Source organism: Castor canadensis, chromosome 1 (genome assembly GCF_047511655.1).
Source record: "Castor canadensis chromosome 1, mCasCan1.hap1v2, whole genome shotgun sequence".
NCBI classification, from domain to species: domain Eukaryota; kingdom Metazoa; phylum Chordata; class Mammalia; order Rodentia; family Castoridae; genus Castor; species Castor canadensis.
In genome coordinates this window covers 133,556,564-133,567,452 of record NC_133386.1, presented here as the reverse complement: position 1 = coordinate 133,567,452, position 10,889 = coordinate 133,556,564, and the positions used below count along the sequence as shown (strand labels likewise).

General features: G+C 44.4%; 1 protein-coding gene across 3 annotated transcripts; it reads right to left on the bottom strand.

The window, feature by feature from the left end:
* Positions 1–205: 205 nt before the first annotated feature.
* On the bottom strand, positions 206–10,174 carry Kcne3 (potassium voltage-gated channel subfamily E regulatory subunit 3). Of its 3 annotated transcripts, none has more exons than XM_074082988.1 (4): positions 10,009–10,174; positions 8,299–8,487; positions 4,668–4,775; positions 206–2,446 (listed from the first exon to the last, which is right to left on the bottom strand). In XM_074082988.1, exon 4 carries the CDS (start codon positions 2,407–2,409, stop codon positions 2,086–2,088), a length of 324 nt encoding a protein of 107 aa, XP_073939089.1. In that variant the 5' UTR covers positions 2,410–2,446; positions 4,668–4,775; positions 8,299–8,487; positions 10,009–10,174; the 3' UTR covers positions 206–2,085. The 3 variants fall into 3 exon arrangements, with proteins under 3 accessions (XP_073939089.1, XP_073939082.1, XP_073939084.1); XM_074082981.1 differs by having other exon boundaries at positions 8,452–8,487; XM_074082983.1 differs by lacking the exon at positions 8,299–8,487.
* Between the last annotated feature and the right edge of the window lie 715 nt (positions 10,175–10,889).

Genomic DNA, 10,889 nt, shown 5'->3' with positions numbered 1-10,889 from the left:
CTCCACTTCTCCCTCAAGAAGAGATAAGAAAGGTTTGTGCACAAATAGGGCTCAGCACAGATTTGCATGGATTCTGTATACCTGTTCATGGGAAGATGTGTTCTGTAAGCCTCCATTCAAGACACACAGAGGGGGTAAAAGGGTATAGCTCAAGTGGTGGAGCCTCTAGGTGCAAACCTCAGTACCACAAAAAAACAAAATAAAATAAAAAAAGAGAAAGAGAAAGGCATTTATTTTTATTTTTTCAAAGTAGAAGCAGTTTCCTCCCCCCCCCCTTATTTTATAATTAACACACAAATGGCAAATAAGCCAAGTATTACATATATTTATAACAGTGGAAAAGGAGAGTCACCCATAATCCTATGCCACAGAAATAACTTCTATCAAAATATTTCAGAGTTTTGTTATATACAAACATAATGCTTTGGTGACGCCTGTTGAGAACCATGTTGAGATCCTTTGTGATGAAATCAAACAGGACAGTGGGTAGTTCCAGTCTGGGATTTGGAGCAAATAGCTTGTGAAGAATCCACTCACCACAGTGCACAAGTTACACTGAACTATGTGAAGCGACTTATATTCAACTGTTTTGGCCTACAAACACAGAAGTTTTACATGATTTAACTTAATGTATGTGACACCTATGACATCAAAACTGACAGACCCCTGATAGACTTTCAAGTCTAACTATTTCATTGTGCTGAAGAGGACAAATGACCAGAGAGAGAACTGTCCAGCCTAAGGTCATACACCATAGTGGAAGAACTAGAGCTGATTCTCCTTCTACTGAACCATGTGCCTGCCTTTCATACCGGGCATCTTTAAATATGATAATCTTTTAGATGTAATAATAATCTTTAGAAGCAGATTTCAATTTGATATTAGAAAAATTCTCAAAGAATTCAATCAAGGCAGCAGAAGCTACTTCGGAGGTAGTGAAGACCCCATGACTGGAGATGTGGGTGGGACTGGCACTGTGACATGGGCTCAAGAGGCACCTGGACCATGGAGTGCAACATTCACCCTCCTAAGGTTCTAGGGGTGCTCTTGGAAACATATTAACAACACAGTGATACATTTTTGTAATACTAGTAAAAATAAGGTATTTTAGAATTCTATCTATCTGTCTGTCTATCTATCTATCTATCTATCTACCTACCTACCTACCTATCTATCTATCTATCATCTATCTATTGCGAGAAGGGAGGTCTTGTTTTATTGCCTGGGCTAATCTTGAACTTCTGAAGTCAAGTGATCCTCCCACCTCAGTCTCCCAAGTGCAGGGATTACAGCCTCAAGTTCTTCAGGTCTGAATCTATCCCATGTGGCATTGAGTTTCAAAAAGTGGTAGGCAAGGAAGCCAGAGTTCCTGAGTTCCAATCATGGCATTCACCCTGCTTTATTTGCATGGGAGGTAAAATAACAAATGTTAAATGTATTTTTAAAAATAAAATGTGAATTAATACAAATAAGTAACATTACTTAGATTTCCTATCTGTATGGAATAATTATCACTGCTTGTCATAGTTGTTGAAGATCACATATTTTTTTTAAAAAATGTGTCCCCAGAGCACCTTCCTGTTTCATTTCCCTCTGTTACAACTTCCTCTTCTGCCAGTAATCCAGCCATTAGTCACTGGTCTTTATCTTTTCAAAATTTTTTTTTTTCAGAACCAGGCTAGGTAAGCACTTTACCACTTGAACGATGCCCCAAGTCCTTTTGGTTTTTAGTTTTGTTTTTATGGTAGGGTCTTGCTAACTTTGTCCAGGCTGGCCTTGAACTATGATCCTCCTGCCTCTGCCTCCCGAGTAGCTAGACTATAGCTGTGAGCTACCAAACCTGGCTCTTTTCATGCTTCTATGTTTGTTCATGGGCTTCCACTGTTTATAGTTTCTATCTTTGCTTAGAAAAAGTCTTATGCACAGATGCAGGCCTACCAGATCCCCCTATTCCATACCAATGATGACCTCTAAGCACTGATTCATAGGTACAGACATGGAGGCCTGATATGGCCCATAGCTGAGTTCTGGAAGCCCAAGAAAATCTTCAGGTGTCTTGATCTTCCGATCCTCAGGCACCTCATGTCAGATCATAGACACACGGTTCTTTATGTATACATGATAAGGGTCATTACGCTTGTCCACTTTGTGGGAACGAGTGTATCCCAGGATAAGGCTGCCCACAGTGACAGCAAAAAGGAACATAACGAAGAGAATATACATGTAGGAGTTGTCATTACGGCCAGGGAGGCTATTCCGTAGCTCCTCAGTCTGGTTGTCTGGCCCTGGTTCTGACCTTGGTCCTGGTCCCAGACGGCAAAGCAAGTTGTTGTGAAGAGTAGCATTTAGAGCCTTCAATACAGTGTGCAGACTCTCATACCAGGTTTCAGTGCTATTGACAGTCTCCATAGCAACAGAAATGAAGGTGGAAGAATCGGAATATGTTCTGAGGGCAAGAGAAAAAAGGGAAGGGATGGCTTCTGTTACCTGCAGCTTGAATGATCTCCCCAGTCTTCAGGCTCCAGCTAGAATCTCAACATCATGGTCTGTTCTCACTGCTTGTTTACTTGTCTATTTCTTCACTGGACCATAAGTTCAAATGAAGGCAGGCACTAAGTCTGTGTTACTCACGGCTGTATTTAAGCTCTTGTGACTGCACTGTATAGGTGTTCAATAAATACTTGTGGAGCATTGTAAACCCTATTAATCTCTCCTTTCTCTAAATTGTGTAAGTCACTGAACTTCAGGCTAGAAGGGCCTTAGAGATTATTTAATCTAACTCCTTCAATTTTATGCACAAGGGAAAATGAAGCACAAAATGAATAAATGGCCTGTCCATGATCACAGAGAATATCAGAGGTAAAGCAAAGATGTCTACTTTCTCTATCTATTTTTGACATATTTCTCTATATGTCAAATACCCACAATTCACTGACTGATTCCAAAGCCCTCCTTCATCTAGGCAGAATTGTCAACAAACCAAAGTTAACAAACAAGACCATTAACCATAGGGTCTCTTATTCAGAAAAGATGACAGTTCTGACCATGATAAACATTCATGAATGGCTCAATCAGAAGTTGGGGAGAAAAACCCAAATAATATTGCAGCCTCAGAACCAACCCACATTTCATGCAAGGCCTTTGGGACCCTCCACCATCTAGTACTTGTGCTATCTCATCTGATTGATTGATTGGTTGATTAATGGTACTGGGGTTTGAGCTCAGGTCATTATGTTTGCTAGGTAGGCACTCTACCACTTATACCACTCTGCCAGTCCAGTCCAATGCCTTCTCATCTGGATGAAGAAGGGGAAAAGAACAAGGCTCATGAATTAAGATCCGGTAGATAAGAAATTTGCGTCTTCCCTCACATGGGCCCAGTGGCAAGTAGGAGCAGTGCAATGAAATGACTAACTCAATAAATTATTCAACCAGTCATCATTTATCTGGACCAGGCCCCATTCTGGGACACTGGGGAGACTCAAACCCAGTCCCTGCAGTCAGGGACTCACTGCTAGTCTAATATGGGGCAAGCAACAAGCCAGGAGCAGCTTAAAGGAAGAAGTGATGAATTCTGATCAAGGCTCAGAGAATGTTCACAGGTGGAGGCATTTGAATTGGACCTTAAAGGGTTTTTCGGAGGTAGAGAAGGCAAGGGAAGGAAAGAGATGAGCAAAGGCACATCAATAAGAAAATACATAAAATGTTTAGAAGAATGGAAGGTAGCATAAAGAGGTTGGAGCATAAGTGGTACGGAAGGATAAGAGAGATATGGGACAGGAAAAACTGGATCATGGAAGTAAATGAATGCTGTGCTGCAGATGTGGAACTTTATCCTATAACTGGATTTAAAAATGCCATGGAATAATATTTTTAAAGAGCATAAAATAATCAGATCTGTGCTTAGAAAGAACACTCTGGACTCTTTGTGGTCTGAAAGAGATGAGAATCAAGGCAGGGGTCCAGTGACAAAGGTCTTAAAATTGTTTAGGAGCAAAATGCTGAGTCTTGGAACAGGGCAGAGAGAATGACAAAGTGGGGGTGGGGGGACAAATGTGAGATAGCAGAGGTGTTTGGGAGAGGGAATGGCTAGCATGAGGGTTGAAGGAGGAAGGGCTCTTAGACAAGTTTACAGGTAAACAACAAATAACATGAGGCGCCCACTTGGAGGGAAATGAGCTCCTGTTCCTGTTGGACATTGGTTTCCTTATTTATCAGAAAAGATCGTCACTGGGAGTTACACAGTAGGTACACAGCTTCAGTCTTACAAATGGAAAAATTCTAGAGGGGTGTAGCACAACAATGTGAAAACAGTTAACATTACTGAGCTACACATTTAAATGGTTAAGATGGCCAAGCTTTGTATTATGTGTTTTTAGCACAATTAAAATAAAAAAGATTACTGCCCTGCTTCTTTCAAGGCTTGCTATGAATATATACTTTACTACATTGAAGAGAAGTAATTCTTTTCATTTTTTGAGAAGCAAATACACATATGCAGTTTAAAAAAAAAAAAAAACAAGCAGTTTTTTCATATAATGAAAATGAAAACTGCCTCTTCCTAGTCATCCAGGGCAGTTACTACTATCCCTTTTCTTAGATATCCTAGGAAAGGTTTTTAACTGGTAGGGTAGAGGGAGGACAGATTTTCAATATGGAAAACTTACCAAACAGCAGGCAAACTTGCTGGCTCTGAGATGGCTCTGCCTCTTCAAGATGTCTCTGGATACAGCCAGGGTCTCAGTATCGACACTGAGTGTTGAAAATGCCTAGAGCTGGAAAACAGGGTAGAGGCAGAAGAAAAAGGAACCAGAAAACAGAACAAACTTCAGAACCAGGGTGGATCACCCAAGGTCAGTTCCTAAGGGTTGTGCAATACTCTTGCTGTGGGCTCTGAGCCACCCCACCCCCCCATTCCTCTCTGAAATAACTGGGTCACTCAGACCAGTCTGGGGTTGTAGTTACAGGAACTATGCAGTGGCCAAGGGGCATCTGATTATTGTCTCCCAACCCCAGGCTCATGTCTTAACTGGATGACTTCATGAGAAACCTCCATTTAACATGTGGACTCCTACTCAGGACCAGCCAATGATGGAGCCTAAAATCTTCCTCTTCCCAAGAGAACTGGTACCTTAGCAGAAACCTTTTAGAATCCTGACAGAATGATGTGGGTAGTAGAACAGTAGTCATCAGTTACATAGGAACAAACGATATGTTACCAATCAAATCTATTTGGACAGAGAGGATATAAACATGGTCCCAGAATTAACATTGTCTATAGTATAATTTTGTTGTAAAAATTAAAGTAGGACGATATGGAGTGATTGATGCCATCCACAGATGGTGACTGTGGTTTTATTTTGTAGAACAGAGCCTTCAGAGTTCATCTAGTCTAAATGTCCTCATTTTGCAATGAGGGAAATGGAAACCCAGGCATCTGCCTTGGTTTAGCTACTACTTGTGTGGCTTTGGGCAGGTGACTTCCCTTTTCTGGGCCTCAGCTTCTATCTGCATCTGTTAAAATGAAAGGGTCTTGGTCAGCTCTAATGTCCTTTGACAGTATGAATTACAATACCATGCTGTGAGATCTTGGGAGACTGGATAGGCTGGTGAGAGGGGTACTTTGGGGGCTTCGAAAGCCCCTCAAATTCCAAGATACAGAAAGCTGCAGACTTAACTAACAGGCTAAGATATTCCTGAGCCTTGGGTCTGACTCACACTTACTATCCCAGCCTAGGTAAACTGAGAGCCAAGTTGGTTGACTTGTATATTTTTCCTCTTAGCAGCTCACCTGCCAGGGTGGTCTGTTCTGGGGAGGAGAAAGACTGTGTGGAAAGTGGGGCTGGGGGTAGTGTGAGGAACAGGGTGGGCTCTGAGGAAGGGTTTACTGAGAGAAGTGAAGAATCACAAAACCTTTCATCCATCAGGGCCTCCTGGGAGGGACTCTGGATAGGTCTAGATATTTGTGATTCTGATGGGAGATGGAAAGAGGCCATAATTGTATATTGTTTGGTGCCAGGTTTGGGTGGGATTAGAGGCATCCTTTTGGGGTCAGGAAAGACAGACAGCTGATGAAAGGACTTGCTGGTTTTCTATGGTTTGTTTCTGGGACCCATGTTGGGGATTGGCAGTCAACAACATTGAGCATTTTGCTCCTCTTGAATTCCTTGGCTTCCCTCTCCAACAGAGTCATTGATTACCAAGCTCCTGGGATAGAGAAGAGAGAATGACTGTCCTGGAGAGGCCTTGACTTAAAACAAGAGATAAAACAGTTTGAAAGAAAGATGAACAGTTATTGAGCAAGCTGAAAGGAACTTTAAAGATCATCTATAGTCTGGATTCTGAGCCCACACCTCCATTCTGTAGTTGGGAAAACTGATGTTCCAAAAGAGGAAGTGTTTACTCCAAAATAACACAGACACAGTCAGTACATGGCAGAGCTCAGATAAAAACCCAGGTCTTTTTTTTTTGGCAGTACTGGGGTTTGAATTCAGGGCCTCATTGTTTGCTAGGCAAGTGTTCTACCACTTGAGCCACTCTGCCAGCCCTAGATCCCAGGTCTTTGAGGGTGCTGTTGGATGTTCTTTCCACTACAAATGGTAGTGTTCCCTTGCATCTGAGCTGTTTACACACCAAATGCAGCCTCCTTACATCATGGAGCATTCACTCCTCTAACTCCATGAGGAGTGACACCAGAAACCAGGTGTCCTGACTCTTCTTTCATAATCTTTCCAGTGTAAGTTCCCTTCTGCCTGTATATAGGTGAAGTCTAAACTCTTGACTATCAGTCAAACTCCTTGGGATGTGATCTTGCCACTGGCCCCATCTCCTTATGGCTCTCTCCAGTGCCTGTGTCCATGACACTGAGCTACAGGCCATTCTCCAAACATTCCTTGCACTTGGATACCTTTTGCCTTGCTCATACTTTTTTTCTTAGACAGGAATTTCCCTTTTCCTTTCTATCTGTTCAGCAAACTCTTAAGATTCTCATCCTTCAAGACCCAGTTCACTTTCACCTGTTTAGATCCTCTCCTGAGACACCTCCTTCTTTATTCCCTAGCCAGTTAGTCTCTCTCTCTTGGCTGTGTCCAAAGTACTTTTCACAAAGCCCTATCAGTAAGAAAATGTGATATCTATACACAATGGAAATTTATTCAGCCATGAAGAAGAACGAGATGTTATCATTTGCTGGTAAATGGATGGAATTGGAGAACATCATTCTGAGTGAGGTTAGCCTCGCCCAAAAGACCAAAAATCATATGTTCTCCCTCATATGCGGACATTAGATCAAGGGCAAACACAACAAGGGGATTGGACTTTGAGCACATGATAAAAGCGAGAGCACACAAGGGAGGGGTGAGGATAGGTAAGACACCTAAAAAATTAGCTAGCATTTGTTGCCCTCAATGCAGAGAAACTAAAGCAGATACCTTAAAAGCAACTGAGGCCAATAGGAAAAGGGGACCAGGAACTAGAGAAAAGGTTAGATCAAAAAGAATTAACCTAGAAGGTAACACACATGCACAGGAAATCAATGTGAGTCAATGCCCTGTATAGCTATCCTTATCTCAACCAGCAAAAACCCTTGTTCCTTCCTATTATTGCTTATACTCTCTCTACAACAAAATTAGAATTAGGCAAAATAGTTTCTGCTGGGTATTGAGGGGGTGGGGGGGAGAGGGAGGGGGCGGAGTGGGTGGTAAGGGAGGGGGTGGGGGCAGGGGGGAGAAATGACCCAAGCCTTGTATGCACATATGAATAATAAAAGAAAAGAAAAAAAAAAAACCCTATCAGACCTTCATGCTATACTGAAATTACAGGTGTGCCTGTGTGCCCGTGTGTGTGTGTGTGTGTGTGTGTGTGTGTGTGTGTGTGTGTGTGTGTGTTGGGATGTATGAAGACAGGAGTCTGTTCTCAGCAGGCACTCAAGAATAAATGAATCAACACCTCTTCTATAAGAGCATCCTTCCTCAAACCCCATCCACACCCAGCCCTGCATATATTTATGAAAAGCTTTCAATACTTTTTTTTTTTTAACGCAACTTCAAGGGCAGACCAAAACAGATTCCATTTAGGCTGGGAAAGGAGAGGCTCAAAGAAAAGAAGCTTGATCAGATAGCTGAGTTAGGGGAGGAGGAATTCAGAGCCTCCTTTGAAAACCTCTACCTGCACCTGAACCCCATTTAATCCAAAGGGCAAACATTCTTGGCCTCTAAACACCAGCAATGGCTTTGCAGTCCTCTTCCCTGTGTACCCACTTCGGGTGTGGCCATCCACACCCACGAATTGCAGACACACCTTTCAAGTCCCAGTTTTGGCCAGTGATCTTTCTTTTCAAGGGTGCCTTTCATGATGTCAAGGTTGGCTGTATATTTGACTGAGTGACCTTGAGTGCTTATTTCCTCTGAACTACATATGTAAGATGGAGGTAATTATCTCTGCCGTGCTTACCTCACATGAGAACCAGAGATGAAAGTATTTTAGAAACTGCAAACAGAAGAGAAAATTACTGTGCAGCCTGATCACATTGTTTCTCTTCCTGTCTCCATATTTCCCCCCACCCCACATTACCAAGATCAGCCATTCCTATGCCCCCTCTCCCAGGCTCACCAGAAGCCAGGGGGTTCTTGCTAATCTTGATTTTCAGAAACGCTTACATTCTTCAGAAGCTTTCCTTGTTTCCCCTCCCCTCTCTCTGATGATTCCTGCAGTCCCTTACCACTTAGCGGTGTCAGTCTGTGCAATCAAGAGACCTGGATGTCTGCCCCTATTTAATCAACATGTCTAGCCATGCGTTTTGGTTAATTAAGTCCCTTTTTCACTCTGGGCTTCATTTTCATCATCATTAATGTGGAATTTCTTGTCTTGCCTCCCTCTTTTAAGGTATTTTAAGCACCAACACATTATGGACAGAAATACAGTGCTTTGAGAATTCTGAAGTGAGTGGGATGGAGCAGGTTGTTGGTTTTTATCTACAGAGTCAAGAGAATCTGAGAGCAGTTTTCATGCCTCCAGTATGAATCTCCTTCATTTAGAACTGATAAAGTGGCTGGATGAGGAGAGACATGAGGAATTTATACATTTACCATATCCCTTTGTAGGTGAAATAAAGATCCCTGGACTAGGAGTGAGGAAACTTGGGTTCTAATTCTGTTTAGTGTCTGGTGTAAGCCTAGGTAAGTTATCTCCCCTGGACCTCAGTTTCCCTGCAAATAAGCAGGGAGTAGGGAGGGAGATTAGGAAGGCATACTCTCTTCGGGCTCTCACACAAGGGCTGACCTTATTAACTTTCTAGATAAGAGACTCCCAGGTTCATTCCCCTTTTCCTCTCATGTCCCATGGGGTACATGGGGCAACAGGTGCAGGAAATCCATTTTACAGGTGGTGCCCCAGGAAAAGAAAGCACAAGGCACAGAATGGTGGTTGACTAACAGGTTCACACTACCTGAAAACTGGAACCCAAGACTCTTGCAGCCCAGCCTACACCTATGTTACTGGCATCAGAAGATGCCTTTGGGAATCCCCAGGCTTTCCTCAAAACTGGGTCGGGTAGGATGAGAATCAGGGTGGATTAGAACTGGCAAACCAACTCGGCAAAGCCTGCAGCGCTAGCCAAGCAAGAAGACTTGAGTCCTGGAATGTTATTTCCGCGTGTGCACTTGCTGCGGACCAGCAGGTGTTCGCTTGCATATTTACAGACGTGGAGGAGTTATTTGGCCACCTGCAGGGGATCTGGGGGCTCCTAGGCAAACCACCCACGGTTTCCAGGCGAAGCATGCAAGGTGCCCAATTTTCCACCCCCACGTGCTCACCCGGGATCCCTGCTGTCCGCCCTGTGGCAAATCGGCTCTGTATTTGAACTGCACCCTGTTGATCCTTCGGGTCCAACCTTTCAGATAGAAGGCGCCCTGACTTTCGTAAGGGGGGTGTGGTGGTGGGGGGGGGAAGATCCCACATTTTTACCCTTGGCTGCAGCTCAGCTTTCCTAACCCTGAGGGTGTGCCTTACCTGGCTCTCGGCAAGGCTCCGAGGGTGCCCGTTTGCTTGTAGATGCTGCGCTCGGAGGTGGCCTAGACACCGCGCCCCTCTGCGCCAGGTCCACCCCAGCGCTTTCCGCAGACGCCCAGCAGCGCCCGCGCCCTTGCGGCTCTGCGCTCCCGCCCACGCTCGGCTCCCTTTTCGCTTCCACAGCGCCCAGCGCGTCTCCTCCCCCGGCCCCGCCCCATCTCAGCACACCCACTTCTCCCCAGGCTGGCTTCGGGCGCCTCCGCCAGCTTCTTGGCCTCACATGGCTGTGAACTCCGACCTTTCCACCCCCTAACCGCCGCCTGCTTCCTGGACCTGAGACCAAATGCTTCTGGCTTCGCGTTGCTTGGTCTCAGCTAGTCCAGCCTGAAATCCATCTTCCGGAGGATAGGCTAAGCACTGGGTGCTGGTGGAGTCAGCTATTGTCCCATGTAGCTGTGTGGTGGTGGGCAAGACACTGCTCCTCCTTGGGTCCCGTTCCTGCATGCATGTATCACAGGTGGAGTCATATAAGTTCTCACAGTCGGAAATACTCAAACTCAAAGGTCACCGGAGAAAACATCTGATTCTAACACAAACCCTGTTTTCTAGACAGGATGCAGATACCCAGATTGGGGAGGGGATTTGCCATACTTACCAAGCAAGCCAGTGGCAGAGTTCAGACTCTGACTCCACTACACCCTTCTCTCTCCTTAGTAGGAGCAGATGTCTCCCACCAAGCCTCAGCAGCACCTCATGTACCTGACCAACTTGGGAAGAACCATATCTTAGCTGGTATCTGCCCCAGAACACTTCTTTGTCCAGCCACCAGGCTCTCACTCATTGCAGGCCCTAGAGAAGAGAAGCAGCCAGCTTCTGAAATG